The sequence below is a fragment of the Erpetoichthys calabaricus genome, chromosome 2 (assembly GCF_900747795.2).
Source record: "Erpetoichthys calabaricus chromosome 2, fErpCal1.3, whole genome shotgun sequence".
NCBI lineage: Eukaryota > Metazoa > Chordata > Cladistia > Polypteriformes > Polypteridae > Erpetoichthys > Erpetoichthys calabaricus.
The window spans coordinates 219,349,598-219,370,129 of NC_041395.2; the positions used below are offsets into that span (position 1 = coordinate 219,349,598).

Sequence of the window (20,532 nt, forward strand, 5' to 3'; positions counted from 1 at the left end):
AAATGTTTTAAGAATTTTTACTTACTGAAACTTTAGTTTCCTTCAAAGTACTCTCTATGTGAATAAATGCACTTGTCCCAATGGTTTTCCCAGTGGTGGAAATATTTTTGGAATTTCTAAACAGGAACGTTGTTCAATGCCTGCAGCGATTTTTCTTTGACTTCCTCCACAGTACAAAAACACTTTCCTTTGAGTACTTTTTTCATATGCGGGAACAGAAAAAGTTGCTCAGAGCACAATCAAGTGACATTTCCCCACTTGTAGACCTGTGTTTTACTTAAAGCTTCCTTCTAAAAGCTGTTCTTTATGATCACCCATCACAAAAATTTCAGAACACATTTAATAAGCACCAAGAAAAGCCAACACGGAATGCCGTACGAACAATACAGAGCAGTGGCAATTGGCAGACTGCCGCAGAATACTGTAAGTATGGTACACCTTGTGGTAAAATTTGGAACTAAGTCTAGATTGCGTGCCAGGTACAGATTATGGTTATTTTTGGGTACCCCCATGTGTTTGTGTGTGTATATGTATGTATGTGTGTGTGTGTGTGTATATATATATATATATATATATATATATATATATATATATATATATATATATATATATATATATATACTAGCAAAATACCCGCGCTTCGCAGCGGAGAAGTAGTGTGTTAAAGAGGTTATGAAAAAGTAAAGGAAACATTTTAAAAATAACATAACATGATTGTCAATGTAATTGTGTTGTGATTGTTATGAGTGTTGCTGTCATATATATATACATATACACATATATCTGTATATGTGTGTATATGTGTGTGTATATTATATATACATATACACATATATTTTTTATATATGTATTTTTTATATATATATATATATATATATATATATACACATACATACATACATACATATACACACATAGATGCACTTACAATAACATAGAAATCAATATAAACAACATTAACATCATTATCATATGAGAATATGAAGTAATATATAAGAAGCACATTTCATATAAATATAAATTATTAAACAGTAAAATCTTCTTCTATAATTTGCTACCGTGGCTTTTCGTTGGTCTGTCCAGGATTTTAAATCACCTGTAGCTTGCAAACCGTTTCACCTATTGACTTGAAATCTGGTACACATATAATACGTCACGTCGGCTATCCGCTTTATGGGTGATGATTGTATTACTCTTTTTATGTTTATTTTATTTTAGAATCAACTCCTATCTGCGCACACCAGGGCGGCCGTGGGCAGATGCGTATGGTGTATTCACTCCATGTTATCGTGCATTGCGCTGTCACTGGTATTTTGATAAAAGAATTTGAACAATATATAAGAAGCGTATAAATTATTAAACAGTAAAACATTAACATTTAAGAAGTAAAGTTACATTGAGTACTACTGCAGTGCCTTCGGGTATACCTCATTTTTTGTTTGCCCATTACATGCTTAAATGTATACATTTTTTGGTGTACCTACCCGAGAACACGCGACATATAACCGAGCGTGGGAGAAGCATGGATTTTAAACACGCGTTGAGTTCATCTGCTGGACTCCCTCGTGGAATAACTGGTAATGTTTGACTAAAATGTACAGCGAGTAAAACGACATTACCTCCTTTTTTTTTTTTACGATCTCTGAGATCTTGCTTTTTTCGGTTCAAGGCTTCATAAGCTCTTTTATGTGCCATGGTGTACTTAATAAGTACTAATTATCCCAAACCATCATCTTTGAATGTTGCAAGACTTTCGCCTTGTATGTAGATCGGGGTAATTACATTCATTGCATTCCTAGTCTGAATCACAATCTGATTGTATGGGTGGTTACCTGGCACTGTAGGGTTGCCACCCGTCCTTTAAAATACGGAATCGTGCCGCGTTTGAGAATGAAATTGCGCGTCCCGTTTTGAATCAGTACTGGACGGGATTTATCCCGTATTTTTTTTATCATTTTTTTTTAAAGTAGCGTGTCATGCAAATCATCCCACACGCATTTTATGAAGATGCCTCCTTTCCTACTTTTGATTGGGTAATACTTGATGTCATCGTTAGTTTGATTGGTCTTTTTAACTGTCCAGTGAGGAGGGCGTGTCTTTTAAGTAGAGTCTGCAAAGTGTTGGCACTGAGATGTGGCGTCAGCGCCATAGTTGAAGCCCCTAACGTTGCGGTCAGCAAGTCGGCTAACATCCGCCATGTGCCGTCTTTCAGTTGCGAGAAGCAGATCATAGAATGGTTGAAACTGTTGCCCTTAACGTTGCGCCACGGCGTGTGGTTCATTTATACCTCGTGTCTTCTCATTAAACTTTTATCTCGCGAATATGTTATTGCAATCCGCAGCGGGAGCGTTTCTATAAACTTAATTTAAACTTACGTTTTACACCGTGCTTTGTTTCCCTTATGAACATGCTTGTATGCTTCACTCGCTCCGTTCTCAATTGTTTAATTAATTTTTTGCTCTTCGCTGTTTCCGGCTCTTCCTCCATTTCCCCCTACTTCATTCTTTTATCTCGCGAATATGTTATTGCAATCCTTAACGGGAGCGTTTCAATAAACTGATTGAAAATAGTTTTGCATTTACCTTTTTAGTAAAAGGCGAGCTTTTAAGCCTGAGAAATCACCCCGTAAATGCACACGTTTAATTGCACATGTGTTAATATGTATGCTTACACAGTATTAAAAGACAGTCAAAAATTGACGTCATTTACCTTCGTTCCCGCGTGTGACTCGTGCTGTAAATCTCTTCCTTGTTTTTAGTTCACGTGATTACGTAGGAGGCGTGATGACGCGATACGTGACTCCGCCTCCTCCATTACAGTGTATGGACAAAAAATATGTTCCAGTTATGACCATTACGCTTTGAATTTCGAAATGAAACCTGCCTAACTTTTGTAAGTAAGCTGTAAGGAATGAGCCTGCCAAATTTCAGCCTTCCACCTACACGGGAAGTTGGAGAATTAGTGATGAGTCAGTCAGTCAGTGAGTGAGTCAGTCAGTGAGGGCTTTGCCTTTTATTATTATAGATATATATATATATATATATATATATATATATATATATATATATGAAAAGGTTTGGGAACCCCTCTCAGCCTGCATAATAATTAACTCTCCTTTCAATGTATGTCTTTCATTTCCTAGGAACATCTGAGTACTGGGGTGTTTTCCGAACAAAGATTTTTAGTGAAGCAGTATTTAGTTGTATGAAACTGAATCAAATGTGAAAAACTGGCTGTGCAAAAATTTGGGTCCCCTTGTAATTTTGCAGATTTGAATGCATGTAACTGCTCAATACTGATTACTTGCAACACCAAATTGGTTGGATTAGCTCGTTAAGCCTTGAACTTCATAGACAAGTGTGTCCAATCATGAGAAAAGGTGTTTACGGTGGTCAATTGCAAGTTGTGCTGAAGAGTGACAGCATGGGATCCTCAAAGCAACTCTCAAAAGATCTGAAAACAAAGATTGTTCAGTATCATGGTTTAGGAGAAGGCTACAAAAAGCTATCTCAGAGGTTTAAACTGTCAGGAATGTAATCAGGAAATGGAAGGCCACAGGCACAGTTGCTGTTAAACCCAGGTCTGGCAGGCCAAGAAAAATACAGGAGCGGCATATGCACAGGATTGTGAGAATGGTTACAGACAACCCACAGATCACCTTCAAAGACCTGCAAGAACATCTTGCTGCAGATGGTGTATCTGTACATAGTTCTACAATTCAGCACAATTTGCACAAAGAACATCTGTATGGCAGGGTGATGAGAAAGATGCCCTTTCTGCACTCACGCCACAAACCGAGTCGCTTGTTGTATGCAAATGCTCATTTAGACAAGCCAGATTAATTTTGGAACAAAGTGCTTTGGACTGATGAGACAAAAATTTAGCTATTTGGTCATAACAAAAAGCTCTTTGCATGGCAGAAGAAGAACACCACAATATCAACTAATCCTTCAGGATAATGTTCAAGCATCAGTCACAAAGTTGAAGTTACGCAGGGGTTGGATATTCCAACAAGACAATGACCCAAAACACAGTTCGAAATCTACAAAGGCATTCATGCAGAGGGAGAAGTACAGTACAATGTTCTGAAATGGCTGTCACAGTCCCCTGACTTGAATATCATCAAAAATCTATGGGATGATTTGAAGCAGGTTGTCCATGCTCGGCAGCCATCAAATTTAACTGAACTGGAGAGATTTTGTATGAAGGAATGGACAAAAATACCTCCATCCAGAATCCAGACATTCATCAAAGGCTATAGGAGGCATCTAGAGACTGTTATATTTGCAAAAGGAGGCTCAACTAAGTATTGATGTAATATCTCTGTTGGGGTGCCCAAACTTATGCACCTGTGTAATTTTGTTATGATGCATATTTTCTGTTATTCCAATAAACTTTTGTCACTGTTGAAATTCTACTGTTTCCATAAGGCATGTCATATATTTAAGGGAAGTTGCTACTTTGAAAGGTCAACCAATCCAAAGAATTAAGAGGGGTTCCCAAACTTTTTCATATGACTGTATGTGTATATATATATATATATATATATATATATATATATATATATATATATATAAAACAATCTTAACACCCACACATAAATCGTACAATACCACAGTGTTGTTCTAAGAATGTGGCAATTGAATTTTCAAACACAGTTTTGCATCTGCGGACTTTGAAGGTGAACTACATATACCTAGTGAAAACTATGAAAAGTATAACTATATCTGAGTGAACAAAGTAAAGAAATAAAAAGCATAAATAACACACTCTCCTATAAAATTGTGTTTTGCAATGACCATCAACAAAAGCCAAGTCACTAAGAAAAGGAGGAATTGATCTAATACAAGAATGTTTTACTCATGGACAATTGTATATACAGTAGCATGTTCAAGGGTAAGCAGTTCCAGTGACCTAATAATACTATTATTTATTATTTGACTGATGCCTTTATCCAAGGTGACTTACAGCTTTTAAGATAAAAGTTGTTTACATTTATTTTTCCAAATGGAGCACAGGCAGGTGAAGTGACTTGCTCCTGGTCACATAGTAATAGTCAAACTAACAACCAGAGGGTTTGAAGTCCTTGGTCAAATCTTTAACCACTACACCACACTGTTATTATTATACAACATTATTATCCCTTGGTTACAACAAAAATAAATTATTAATATTGTATGCATAATAGCACTTGATACTTCTGATATACCTGATTAACAAATGGCACTTTAAATAAGACCCAATATATTAAGAAATTTTCTGAACGAAGACTGATAGTACAGCTAGTTATGAATACAGTTTATAGAATTGTGTGTAATTTGCAAAGCTTATTTTTAAGATTCTCAGGTGAAGAAAATACAAACATGGGGCAATGGAATTACATTGCTTATAAATAATGTAAAATTGTGTTCCTGTAGTAGTGTTTTTACATTTTTAATTAGAATGTGAAAAAGCTGCATGCCTCTTTATCAGCAGGTTTAATCTTATTATTTTATTTATTTGTAATTATTGTTTTTTGTTTATAGCACTTTTCCTCAGCAGAGTTCAATTGAGATTCCAATTTCTCCCGGAAAACCTAAGGTTGTCAGCACTGCCAACATTACTCCATCTGTAGCTCCTTTGGGTAAGTCAAGAAAGTTTGGCAGTAGTTTATCATTATACCAGCAGGTTAATATCTCAAACAGTGCATGGATGTTAAAACTCAGTAAATGTTGTTTTGTGTGTCAACATCAGTCCATCTATTTTTAATTCTCTTTATCCTGTATAATATTATGGGAAATGCCATCACTGGCTATGAAACCATTCTATCACAGGACACATTGGGTCACACCCAGCCAGTTTATAGTCAATAGCCACATTGCAGGTTGTTTTTGGCTGCAGCAGGAAAGTTAGTTGTGTAAAGGTTAATATGTATAATCCTTACAAAGACTGCAAAAGTTACTGATCCACCGTGTCTTCTGGACTAATGCCTCTCATTTAAGATTAAAGGTTAAATTATCAGATAGATAAAAGTACTGTAATTGCATTGGTATGTTTAATTTTGGTCGGAGGGGTTTGTCAAGCAATACCAACAGAGCATCCCATTTTTCCATCCATCCATCCATTATCCAACCCGCTATATCCTAACTACAGGGTCACGGGGGTCTGTTGGAGCCAACACAGGGCGCAAGGCAGGAAACAAACCCCAGGCAGGGTTACACACACACACACACACACACCAAGCACACACTAGGGACAATTTAGGATCGCCAAGGCACCTAACCTGCATGTCTTTGGACTGTGAGAGGAAACCGGAAAGCGCTACCCACTGCGCCACTGTGCCGCCCTCCCTTTTTCCTGTTTTGCTAATTCATTAAAATTAGTAGAACAATATATTTAACAATATATATAAATTAGAAGAACAATCCATCTAACATTATAGGTTATCTAAAATTCAATATCTTTATTTTGTGAACAAAACATATGTAAAGTTACTAAGTACCTGCTATGAGTTGTAGTCCAGGTTGCACTAGGTTTCAGTAGTTGTATTTTCACTTTACTCATGCTTCTGCATATGTTTAGTCAATTGATTTAAATGTGTTAATAGATTTATGTGCTGCTGTTAAGAGTACAGTATACCTGTATTTTTGGTGTTGCCTATCATCCTTTTTCTCCTTTTTGTATTGATACTAAATGTTTTACTAAATCACAAATTTCTCTTGATTCCCTGTTCAGTCTGAATCATACATGAGGACATAAAACATATATAAAAGTAAAATATGTGGCTTGCCAAATTACAGTAATCCCTCCTCCATCGCGGGGGTTGCGTTCCAGAGCCACCCGCGAAATAAGAAAATCCGCGAAGTAGAAACCATATGTTTATATGGTTATTTTTATATTGTCATGCTTGGGTCACAGATTTGCGCAGAAACACAGGAGGTTGTAGAGAGACAGGAACGTCATTCAAACACTGCAAACAAACATTTGTCTCTTTTTCAAAAGTTTAAACTGTGCTCCATGACAAGACAGAGATGACAGTTCCGTCTTACAATTAAAAGAATGCAAACATATCTTCCTCTTCAAAGGAGTCAGGAGCAGAGACTGTCATTAAGGCAGAGGAAAATCAATAGGGCTGTTTGGCTTTTTAAGTATGCGAAGCACCGCGGCACAAAGCTGTTGAAGGCGGCAGTTCACACCCCCTCCGTCAAGAGCACAGAGAGACAGAGAGAGAGATAGAGAGAGACAGAGAAAAACAAGCAAGCAAAAATCAATACATGCCCTTCGAGCTTTTAAGTATGCGAAGCACTGTGCAGCATGTCGTTTCAGGAAGCAGCTGCACAAAAGATAGCAACGTGAAGATAATCTTTCAGCATTTTTAGACTAGAGTCCGTATCGTCTAGGTGTGCGAACAGCCCCCTGCTCAATCCCCCTACGTCAGGATCAGAGAAAGTCTGAGCAAGAGAAAGAGAAATGTAAGCTGGGTAGCTTCTCAGCCATCTGCCAATAGCGTCCCTTGTATGAAATCAACTGGGCAAACCAACTGAGGAAGCATGTACCAGAAATTAAAAGACCCATTGTCCGCGAAGCAGCGAAAAATCCGCGATATATATTTAAATATGCTTACATATAAAATCCGCGATGGAGTGAAGCCGCGAAAGGCGAATCGAGATATAGCGAGGAATTACTGTATATATCGATTTAAAAAATGAGAAATTTGAAAATTAATAGGAGGATAGTTTTAGTAAGCTTTTAACTTTTTCAAGTTGGCACAGTGCATAGACAACAGTGCTGTTTTGGTATTACTGTTGTTTGTAATCCTTACAATATTTGGCCCATGAACTGTCTATCAATCCAATGAACTGAATCCTCCACCACCATCATTATCTTCATTTTCTTTTAATATTTTGAAATTAAAATTCCCTCATTTAAATTTGGACTTTATGATTCTCAGTGGTTTATAATCTTAGTATCAGTTGGAGTAAGTTATAGGTCCAAGCCCAATATTGCACTCATATACACCCAATTTTTTCAGAGTAAGGTTTTCCAAAATGGTGGATGGTTTGTTTCATTTCTAGCATGGGCAAGATTACTCTCTGTGATAGTTTGAAACTCCAATCATTCTGTGTTTTAAGATGAGATTCTCTATACTTCCTTTTTCTATATTAAATTGTTGGGATGGCCAGAGTTTTGCTATTTTCTTACTTTCCCTTTCACCCTCTTATTGCTTTCTCATGTTCCATTTTCCCTCATAAAAAGGAGTTTCCATTGTATATTCCGCACTGCATAAAATGCCCTACAGACATATCCCATATTCACAGTTTAGAAGTATGACTTCCCATCCAATGTTATTCTGTTGTGGAATACTGTTTTTAAAAATATATTATTTTCATCAAAAGCTGCTAGGCACCAGTTTATACAGTTTCAAATTGCCCATCTACCCTATATTACCTCCACAAGCGATTTGCAGTGGAACTGTCCTTTTAATTCCTTCTGTGAGATTTACTCTTCTAATGTTCCTGGTAAATTCCACCAAATATTATTGGACTGTCCTCCTCTTTCTTTCTACTTGTCTGTTGTTCAGTTCAGTTTAGTTTTGGCAACCAATATCATTTTTGCTACTTAAATTCTCTCTCCCTCTCTCTGTCTGTTTTTTGCCTGTTTCCACCTCAGTGTTTTTTTCTGTGAACAAATTTCAGCAATTTGGCCTAAGCACACCACTATATTGTATCCAATAGTCTTTCCCTAGAACAGTGAAAATTATCATTTTATAATGTTATGCTCCTTGGGCACTCCAATGAAAATTGGTGCAGTTTCTGGTTCTTATGTCAAAAAATGGTTATCTTCTGTCAATCAGCTGTCCCACCGGCTGATGTCATTTAAAAGAATAGCAAAATATTTGACAACTCTCCAGACAATTTACTCCTTCAAAGTCTTTCCTTGGTTTCATCTACGGGGTTTGCTTTATGTACTGCAGATGTCTACTTGTTTAAAACCATTTGTTTCTGTTTTTTTCTTACTGTTGCTAATAAACATTGATCACAAAACAAGGATCTTTACAATATTTGGGTGACCAATGATGAGGTCTTCCTTTTAAACTGCATAGATGCTGACTGTTCATGTATTGTATCGTACATTTTTGTCTTCATTATGTAGGTTTGCAAGCTTTTACTTTTATTACCTTTGCCACAGGTCGTACTCCGGCTCATGCTCCTGCACCAGCTCCAGCACCAGCACCAACAATGTCTACATCTTCTGGAAGACCACCTTGGGTGACAGATGAGCACTTTTCTCAGAAATTTAGTCCAGGGAAAAGTACCACCAGTTTAACAAAACATATCCAGCCATTGCCACAAGCTGCTCCACCACCACCAGCTTACATCCCTAACCCCAGCCAGGCCAATCCTCCAGCACCAAGCCCAGCCTTCAGTCCTGCTCCCTTCTCACCACCTTCATCTGTAGGCCGTGGTGTATCCCAGAGAGCAGAGCGTATTCCTGCTGGCAACCGAACACCAATGTGTGCAGCCTGCAATAGCATCATCAGGTAATGTGTACATACATTTTCTGAAGCAGCTTAGTCTGTTACAAGATTTGTTTAAGCTGGATCATATGCTGGCTGCATATGCTGCATAGGTATCAACAGAAAAAAACTCTGGACCAATTTAAATTTAACTAGCAGCCCATCAAGTGCCTCTCAAATGTGGAACACAGAGGAAAACAGACAGACTTGAGAATAATATGCAGAACTCCACATTAAGTATAGTTAGGCCTGGAATCAAAATTTTGTTTATATGGGTTTTAAATGTCACTACCAATTTAAAATAAATATCTGGTCAATGCAATCTTGTCGTTTGCATTGGGACTCCTGGACCTTTGACTGTTGTCACTAATGATCCTATGAACAAATAGTTCTGAGCAGTCATCAAGCACAGCACCAACTGTTGTCATCGCTGCTGTTGTGAAAAGAATGGAGATAAACGGCATCAACTCAGAGAGGGAGAGGCAAGTTCATTGTACTACGTAAACGTCACTGACAGAATTAAACTGAATAATAATGAAACAAGCGCTAACATTTACAAGCAGCCAAAATTTACACCAGTTGTTACAAACTCAAATAAAATGTATGTCTTTATTATATTATAGTAATAATAATAATAGCAGCTCACTACTCAAAATGTGGAGTGCCCGGTCTCAAACACGGAACCTTTGGGTTTTAAGGCAGCAGTTCTTACCTCTGCACCATTCAAGAATACATATCAACTTCCTTTCAATTGACAGTTGAGCGTGGGGTTTTTAACTCATTGACAGCAACATGTAAATCGAATTATTTTTTTTTTCCTTCAGTTATATTCGTGAATAAAAGCGCACATGTTTATTTGATATTTGGACTAAAGTATTCACGCAATATACACTTCACATCATTATTAGTATAACATGGAAAATGTTTCTGTTTTAGCCATCTGTTCATCATTTCCTGTCATCCTACACTTACATAGATCGTTGTAGACATGGAACACACATGAAATGTATGTGTTCCAAATAACAATATATTATTTACCCTGTACAACTCCAGGCACCTCACTCCCAGATGAAGAGACCTGAGCTCTGAGAATTTTGCGACGGACTCAGCTCAATTGGTGGTCTGGGATAGTAGGCTGCTTGTGCTGATCACCACATTTGCAAAATAAAAGACGCAGATGGAGAGGTGCAAAGGAATTTAAGGTGACCCGGGATTACAAGTTTTTTCAGTGTTAATTCAGTTCATTTCAGTTTCATTTTTTGTAAGTACACCTTATAGTGCAATGAAAAGTATTTCTTGCTAGTTCCACTGGTGCTGAAGCATGCAGTGACTATATAGCCCATTGCAAGGTCACAGCATACAGAAAATTACTAAACAAAGCATTGATTAAAAAAAGACAATTAATAGGCAACCACATCAATTTATTAACCATATCATTTAATGAAAAAAAATATGTAAAAAAAAATGCAAAATCAGACAGAACAAGTCACAATCAAATAACACACATAATTGTGTCAGGAATGGTCAGTAGTCCATAAGCCTTTGTCAAACGTCATGCACATAAATGTATGTGTTTACAGTGCAATTGACTGGAGGCCAACACTGCTTGAGTCTGAATTTCTACAATATTATGTGATAAATACCATGGGGAGCAAGCAATTTCTTTCTGGGATATGTGAGGTCTCAGATAATGAAAAATGCCCTTTTCGGGCATCTTAATGCACTGTTTGGATGGATGGGAGTGTTGTTCCATTAATTTTAACCAGTCACTACATGTGATTGCAGTCTGTCATAATAAAGCTGCCTTATCCATCTGTGAAGAAGCTAAGCCATATTTTGCATATCTTTAGAGGGTGGTGGTTAGCAGGGAAGAGAGATTGACCTTCTTCAGCCTTCTCAAAAAGAGAAAGCTCTATAAACCCTTCCCTACTCAAGATAGGCGGCGTTTAATAACCATGAGAAATCTACAGTAATGTTGAACCCTAAAAGCTATAATCTGTTCACTATTTATATAGTAAGAGCATTATTCTGCACCATTTTGCCGACTTTGAGAGACAGAGTGTTTATATTGCACATGATTGAGTGAGAACTCTTCCCAGTTTCATTATTGTTGGTAACAGGCTTAGCAAAACAATTATGTGTAAACAGGAAAAGTGAACCCAGTTGTAAAGTGTTCCAATGTTCAGAAAAAGACTGTCGGTTGTGCATTCCCTGCCTTAGGCGATATCATGAAATAATAAACTTATCATTATGCTTGATTAGTCAAGCATAAGTTAGGTCACACTGTTTGCCAGTTCTCAAGGTTATATGAACAAACATATTATTCATAGGTACTTATACCAAGATACCAATGTATATAATATACCTTGATTCATCCATCTTGATTTAGAAGTTTTTGTGTATTTGACTCAAACCTTCAACATAGTGTGGCAGCTACTGAGTACAAATTGTCATGTGTAAAGTGGATACATTATAATAGTATTGTAATGTTTACTAGGCAAAGGTTTGACTAAATAAAAAGTCAACTTCCTTTTAACTGTAACCTGAAAATAATTGATCTTTAATTTTTTCAGTACATACTGAAAAATGTTTATTTCTTGACAGAGGCCCTTTCTTGGTGGCACTTGGACGCTCATGGCATCCAGAGGAGTTTAACTGCCATTACTGCCACACATCTCTGGCTGATGTGTGCTTTGTGGAGGAGCAGAATAATGTGTATTGTGAAAGCTGCTATGGCCAGTTCTTTGCACCGACCTGTGCCCGTTGCAATACAAAGATAATGGGGGTCAGTACTTCTTGTTATCGCAATTCCTCTCTATTCATTCATTTTTTTATGTTCATTTATTGCCATTGTTCTTTTTTACATTTAACCTACTATCTTCTCTATCATTCAGACATACATTATGTGTCTTTCTGTTCTTGCGTTCATTCCACTGTGCCCTTCAATCCTACTATCACAAAATGCAAACTTTGTCATTTAATTAATGACTGATATTAAACAGAATTTTATCATAAAAATGAATGATATTTTACTGTATGTTGCTCCCTCAACTCCAGAAACATTCTTTAAAATTGTAATCTTCAAAGTCTGTAACTGCATCGATTTATGTCTCTCTTTTTTTGCTTTCAATAAGTCTCATTAATTTGGTGATAGACCCTGTACATTTGTTATTATAAGCGTAAAGTTTTAATAGCAGTTATGTTGTTCTCTGACAGGAAGTCATGCATGCTTTGAGGCAGACATGGCACACAACTTGCTTTGTTTGTGCTGCCTGTGGGAATCCTTTTGGGAACAGCTTATTCCATATGGAAGATGGAGAACCATATTGTGAGAAGGGTATGTATCTCCTGTACAAGGTGACACACTTTGCCATTATTGAATATAAGCAGAAATGAAAAATAAAGCAGTCATGTTAAAAAATAAGCAACACAATAAAACCACTTATCTTTATGGACTTAAGAATTTTTTTTCTTTCATAGTAACTTCAGCTGACCTAAGAAAAATGTTAGATGTTCCTGTCTTTAGCCTAAATTATGCATTACATGCTGACAAGATCTCTTTAAAGCATCAGTCCTTTGACAAACCATTTATTTGTATAATTCTTAGACAATGTGCTATATTCTTAACATCAAACTACAAAGATAATAATGTCTGACACAGCCCTCACCTATGTCAATGTCTTTATTAAAGTTAGCACTATGCTGTTAATTGATAAGTTATTTTCCCCAAATGCAAAAAGGAAGAGAGAAAAAATGAAAATAAAATATCATTCAGAATGCCAAAGGCGTTATTCTTGAAATGTCTGAATATGGCAAAAGCCACCTTCCAGAATTTACTACAGGTTTGTGATGACAGCTAATTTTAATGTAAAAATAAGATTGAAAGTACAGTATACACTTTTTTCCGCACCTCAGACCTCTTTTATTCATTACCACCAAGTTTTTTTTTAATTGCTGATTATTTTCTCACAACTTTAACAGTATAACACAAATTTCACATATTTGGAACACCATATTCCTCAATTCTTTAATAGAAAAATTGGCTTTCCAAAATTAATGGATTTATTGATGTTCTTTCAAGGACTGTTAGACATAGTCTAACGAAAATTACTATTTGGCTTTTCTTTTTGTCAGACTATATTGCTCTCTTCAGCACCAAGTGTCATGGCTGTGATTTCCCAGTAGAGGCCGGAGACAAGTTTATTGAAGCTCTTGGACATACCTGGCATGATACCTGTTTTGTTTGTGCGGTATGTGTTGACTCTGCTTTTCTTCTATCAAATTTCTAAATGTGCAAATGCTACATCCATATCAACATTACACTAAACATCACAATAATAGGATGTGGTACCTTATGTATCCTGATTTGAGTCTTTTAAAAGTAATTATTTTTATCAAGAAATTCTGTTATTAGCTAGGCACATACAGTATGTATTTATCCCAGCTTATCCTTTCCATTTCTTTATGGAGCTGAAAATGCTCATTACTCATTTTGATGATAAACATTATAGCTTTTCTTGAAAGGGGAGGATGCTTTGTTCATTGAATATGTTAATGTAATTCCACCCTGGCTTCCTTCCAAAGTCTGTTAAATCTAACTGTATAATGAATTGCTGTAAAATTTCTTTTTAAAGGTTAATGCTGAGCCCCATGAGTGAATTATTAAACAGTTGTAGTATGTACTATTTGCTATAATAAGGTGTGGATATGTTGGACCCGGACACCGACAGGCTGACACAAGAAGTCTTAAAACACACATGTTTATTGACAACCCTTAACACAAGACAACACACAATGTACAAATCACCCAAAACTCAGTCTCTCTCAACTCCTATCTGCTTCTTCGGCCGCCTCCAACTCCTCACTGGCAAGCTCCGTCCTTCTCCCACCCAACTCCGGCTTCCTGATTGGAGTGAGGAGGTCCCTTTTATTCAGTCCCCGGATGTGTCGTAGGTGGCCCCTGATTAACATCTGGCAGCACTTCCGGGTGTGTTGGAAGCGCTGCAATGAAATTCTGTCCTCCTTCCTGCAGCACTCCCAAGTGTGGCGGAAGTGCTGTATACTCAAGTCCAGGGACTATCCAGGCACCCCCTGACGGTGGCCACAGTGTAGCATATTGTTGGATCCCCCATCTTAGTGGCCCCTGTACAACCCAGGGGTACTGCCCCCTTGTGGCCCAGGGAAAACACTGCCCTTCTTCCGGTACTCCCATAGTTCCAGCATCCCGGTGGGGCAAGGTCCCTGGACATCTGTCACAAAGAGTACAGACTTTTTAATGTAACTTATATTAATCTGATTATATTACGGTGAAATAAATAGGTAAACAAATAAACATGTACAATATCCTAGCCAATGCTACTGCCTAGATAAGCTTCTCTAGTAGTATATTTTGTTATAATAATGGTACAAAGTTTTTATTAATTGAATGATTTTAATATGATTACTGTAAATGTGATAATAAACCTATTATATAATATCGCCAGCTATCCTACTGACAACTTAAGGTTCTCTTATATATATATATATATATATATATATATATATATATATATATATATATATTAGCACTTCACAGTGCTTTACTCAGTAGGATTATACGTCTTTCCTTCATCTTACTGTTAATACCAATAGAGTACTGCTCACTATGTTGCTCATTTAATTCATCTGCTGTCCTTAAAAGACCACTCACTAGTATCAAACTAAGATGGTGACTACATCCCTGTGGCGGGTTGGGCTTTTTTATGGGCTGTACAGCTGGCACTAGAGCTACACATAGAGCCAACTCAGAATGCTAGCTGCTGCTGACTCATCATTGCTGTTGACACACTGCTGTCCCAAGACACTACAATGGTCAGCACTCTTAACAATATACATATTATAAAACGGTATGGGGTTGGGTTAATGCAGAGGCACAAATAAACTTGATACTGTGTATTGTTACTACACTTACTCTTTTTCTATATTTGAAATGCTGAATACAACACATTAAAAAATAGTTTAATTTCATACTTAAAAAATAATTTCAACCATTGCATTAGTCTGATTGATTTTGTAAGGAATTATTATAATTTTGTGGCCTGATACAAATACGATATTCCACATACATACTGTACATACTGTATTCTGTACATGTGTCACAAAGCCCAAACCCAGACAGTTATTCAAACACAAGTCACAGATTGCAGTAAACTGGATTTATTTAATAAAATACCTCTTTACCGGTTTCTTTTCAAGCAGCACTGTACAGTCCTATCCAATCGTTGCTTTCCTTTCTCCTCCACTTCTCCCAGGCAAGTGTTGTCCTTTTCCTCTTCCAATTGACTCTGACTCCCGAAGCAAAGTGAAGAGCTATCTTTTAAACTTGACCCGGGAGTACCTCCAGTGCCAACACTTTGTCTCTGGGAAGCACTTCAGACTCAGACAGAACCACCCTGGAACAAGGGATTCTTCTCTTGACAGCTTCCACTGGCAGCCCCCATGGAACCCAACAGAACATCCCTATGGAACCACAATGCCCATGCTGCCCTGTGGCATCCAAACTTGGGCTTGTCACAAAACATGCCGCCACCCAGTGTTTGGGTGGATAACCTCTGCATGGGAGGCAGTCTCCCGTTTTCCCAAAAAGGAAAAGGACTGATTAAAATCCTGGTTGTGATGCTTCTCTATCCAGGTTGTCCATCTGCTATGCTGCCATCCCAGCCAGGTAAGGCATTTCCCTCCTTTGCTGCTGGGATGCCAGTCCTTGTTCATCTTCCATCATTCCCCCGCATTGTCAGCTTCCTGCCCAAGACAGGGAATGTCACACCTCCTTTCATGACCATCCATTATCCTGACGATGGGGATACTAGTTCATCCCGACTGGGACACTGGACCATCCCTGTCCCTGTAAAATATAATATACTGTATACTGGTGATGTAAATTTCACCAGTGTAATGTAAGAAAGTAATAAATTTATACAGAAAATGATAAATTGAACCAAGTGCTCCCCAAAGCATTTCTATGAGCTAATGAACCATGCTTACTTACATAACAGAAATGTGTTGTTTGTCATCTGAGATTAGGTTTATCTAATTTTAAGGTTTGTTGAGGAATGGGTAATTTTTGAGCCACAAAACTGAAAGCAAGTTTACTTTTTCTGGTTTATATTAATGTTAAGCCAAAACATGTTTCCTTATGCTACTTTAGATATAATGTACCTAAAGGCTATGCAGATTATACATGTATATGTGTGGATATAGATTAGATCTACAGTGTCTGATGTAAGTAAAAAATGCTTTTGAGGTATTAAGGAGCAGCAGTAAACAAGATGACAGGCATTTTAACAATATTTCTTACTTGATCTGTATTGAAAAGTAAAAGCAGTTTAATAACACTATGCATAAGTTCAAAATGTAAAGGGAAACTTATAATAGAATAAAATAATACAGTTTTCCTAAATCGTAAAATAGTGTAAATGATAAATCTTGTGTTCTAAAATACTTTAGAGAACTCCAAAAACAGAAAATCTCTTTGGAAGCATCAAGCACGAGGCTGTATACTGTATATATATATAATATTACATTCAACAACAACATTTATTTATATAGCACATTTTCATACAAAAAGTAGCTCAAAGTGCTTTACATAATGAAGAAAAGAAAAATAAAAGACAAAATAAGAAATTAAAATAAGACAACATTAGTTAACATAGAAAAGGAGTAAGGTCCGATGGCCAGGGGGGACAGAAAAAAAAAAACTCCAGAAAGCTGGAGAAAAAAATAAAATCTGTAGGGGTTCCAGGCCACGAGACCGCCCAGTCCCCTCTGGGCATTCTACCTAACATAAATGAAATAGTCCTCAAAGAAGCTCATACATTAATACGTAAGCTACATAAATCAATAAGTAAAATAAATAGGACCTAAACTGGCCAAAAGGTGCACCTAGCCAGGCAATAGATATGCTGTATATCTTGCTGTAAATTAATATTCTGTTAACATGGAATATTAGACATATGCTTAACACACAACCAAACCATAGAGTAAAGAATCAAACACAGTAAAAATACCTCACAGAACAAACAGAGAATGTCTGATGACTTCAAATGCCCATAAATGCCAAATGTACTGGTGATTTCAATCTTGTTATAAGGAAGATACCCCAGCCTGAGACAGCAGTCATTTGTAAATTTAAATACACAAGAAATTCCAGTAGGTCGACCAAATCCACTAGCTGAAACCAAAGTAGATCAACTGATGTTTTCCAAGACAGCTAATGTGGACTAAAGGAGACGCCACCAAACCCAAATGATGTCTAGACAGTCCAAGTCATAAAAAGAAAAGGGAATTTATTAACACACCTAGTGAATACCAAAATCTTGTTAAAAGCTCATGTTAATTATGTAGACATGTACCTGTACTAGTAAATTATTTTTCAAATCAGCCTTATTGGCAAACTGAGTTGATTCTAAAGTCATATGTTGTCATCTATTTTACCTGTTTTTAGTATAATATCTCTTAAATTTTATTAGATGAGGTAAATTTGAGTTTAGTCAATTAGGAATGGTAATACTTGTTATAAAGGATAAAGTGTGCAAATCACTATTCTCTGTTTTAGACTTGAGGGGCTGTTAGCATTGGAAAATTAATGATTATATAATTTCTTCTAGGTATGCCATGTAAACTTGGAAGGTCAGCCGTTTTACTCCAAGAAGGACAAGCCATTGTGTAAGAAACATGCCCATGCTATCAACATATAGAGAACCCAGCCTATCCTGTTTAGAGTATACATCAGAATACCTAAATGCTGCCTGCAAAGTGCTTAATGTCACCTAACATGACAACAGAAATAAATGAAATAAAACGAAAATGTTTGAAAGCAAATCAGGTATTATTATGGAGAAAAAATAAACAAAACACAAATGACAACAAACACTATGATTCTGTTACAGTTTACAGTATGCAAAATTTTGCTTTATAATTTAATAATGTTTGTCAGAACACATCAGTATTGGAAAGGAATAGTTTGGCTATAAAATCCTCGGGCTGCATAGCCACAACCCTGCTAGAGAAATGAGCAACAAGGGCAAATTGTGACCATCTATAGATCTTTCTTATGACATACAGGCATTTGCCTCTTTGTTACACTAAGTATTAATTGGCTTTATGGTACTATTTTAAAAGCAAACTGATTAACAATACTGCTCGAAAGATATTACCATAGTTTGTGAACTGCTATCTTCCCTTTTAGTTGTTTTGTTCCATGAGATTTTCCTTGTAGTGTGTGGAAATGATTTCTAACAATATGAATTATTTTATTTAATTACGACATGGTAAATGAAAGGATTATCAAGGGAGGAAATGAAAAGGTGTTAATATGCTGAGCAATTTGAGTTTGAATCAATCTGAACCTGATCTTTGTGTTTGCGTTTTCTAAGAGAAAGATCCTATAGAGCACAATAACCATTGTTTTGTTAATTTTGTTTTAGATTTCCTTTCTTTGTATCTGTATTCTTATTGAAAACATTTTTACTGTTTTCACTTAAAGTGTAACTGTTTGTCTTAGTTTAGCTATTATTTCCACAGCTTGGAAATTTTTACAGGAAATATAATGAGCACTGCCCCTACCTGAATTGTTCATCTTAAAATGTACTGGGGTTGGGAGACTTGAAGTCTCAACTTTTTGATGTCCTGTAAATTTGCTCAGTGGCAGAGTCTCACAGGATGTGCTGAAGTGCGTTATTCGGGAGTAGGTATCTTCCAGGGGACAACATTGGCCTGCAGTTACATGGCCTATTTTTGTTCATTGTACTTCTTAATGCACTTTGGCCGAATTGACCTAGAGACTTTTTTTTATCTTCTCATTACCAGATTCACAGCTTGTATTTGTAAAGCTGCAGTCCATTGTTAGAATATTCAAAAAAGATTATATTTTCTGTAGGGATTGAATTAGTATATTAGTTTGGATTCTTGACTTTGCTATTAATTATGTTGGATTGTGTTTTTTTTACTAAAAAATATGAATATGTTATAAAACAGTTGTTCTGCTGTTGAGCAGATTAATTAAATGTAGACTAAGGTTAGATTATTTGAAAGAAATAGAAAATGTGAACCATAGCATTAATATGATTTATATATGTTTTATACATATGAACTTGCATTTGGCCACAGCCGGATCATAGCATTTTCTTAATTTTATTCCTATAGTGGGAGCGAATGGGCCATGTAGCTCCACTCTGGTGTACATGTATTAAAAGTGCCAGATCATGCTATGTGCCCAAAATGCTCAAAAGTTTTCTCATTTTACATTTCTTTTCATGAAGCTAAGCTAGGATGCTTCAATTGTTTATAATGTGAAGCAGCCATGGCACTGGGTATTCTCTTTAATCATGAAGGACACATTGAAATGGAATACCCTTCCTGTCATACTGCTTGGTTGATTCATTTTTTGGTTCTAAGAAGCATCTCACGGCAAAAATTTCTGTCTCATACCCACCACTTAAGTGCCATATAATCAGTAAAAGGCATTCCAGATCATAGTACAGGGCAGTTGTTTGCATTTGGTGTGAGGATGTTTCGAAAGTACAACCTTGCATTTTTGATTACCGCTGCTGTTCTGAGTAAGAAGAGCAAAATGCAGCGTATCTCTTGAGAGCGACAAGTGTGCAGGTGCATAATCAATCCTAGGCTGAATGATCTAAAATAAATATTAAAGATGATCCTCTCTGTCATGAAATGCACAATAAATTTGGTGCACACTAAGCCTGCATCTGGCTTAAATCCTTCTAGTGAGGTACGACTATGTTTATATAAAAAAAAAACAAAAACAAAAAAAAAATCATGATCATCTGATGACTTCAAACATTGCTCTCTACTGACCCGTTTTTAAAAACTGTGCCATAAGAAATTTTAAAAGTTGTGAAGCTACCTGACATTTTCTTTCTTTAAAAATATTTTTTTGGCATCCCTCCTGCATGCCTAAATTTACAGTCGTCTTGCAAGTCTTTTCTTTAGCATTATGCCATTATTATGCTGCAGTGGCCTTTTAAGAGTTTCTCTTG

General features: G+C 36.6%; 1 protein-coding gene across 11 annotated transcripts in view; it reads left to right on the forward strand.

Annotated features, from left to right (window-relative positions):
- Window positions 1-19,919, forward strand: part of ldb3a (LIM domain binding 3a) — a 150,764-nt gene extending 130,845 nt beyond the window's left edge. For all 11 annotated transcript variants that reach the window (XM_051922640.1, XM_051922639.1, XM_051922643.1 and 8 more), the window contains 6 exons: window positions 5,526-5,623; window positions 9,169-9,520; window positions 12,101-12,281; window positions 12,713-12,833; window positions 13,631-13,746; window positions 18,142-19,919. In XM_051922640.1, the coding sequence (XP_051778600.1) occupies window positions 5,526-5,623; window positions 9,169-9,520; window positions 12,101-12,281; window positions 12,713-12,833; window positions 13,631-13,746; window positions 18,142-18,231 (958 nt within the window). In that variant the 3' untranslated portion in view covers window positions 18,232-19,919. The remainder of the gene's footprint in view (window positions 1-5,525; window positions 5,624-9,168; window positions 9,521-12,100; window positions 12,282-12,712; window positions 12,834-13,630; window positions 13,747-18,141) is intronic.
- Window positions 19,920-20,532: the final 613 nt, after the last annotated feature.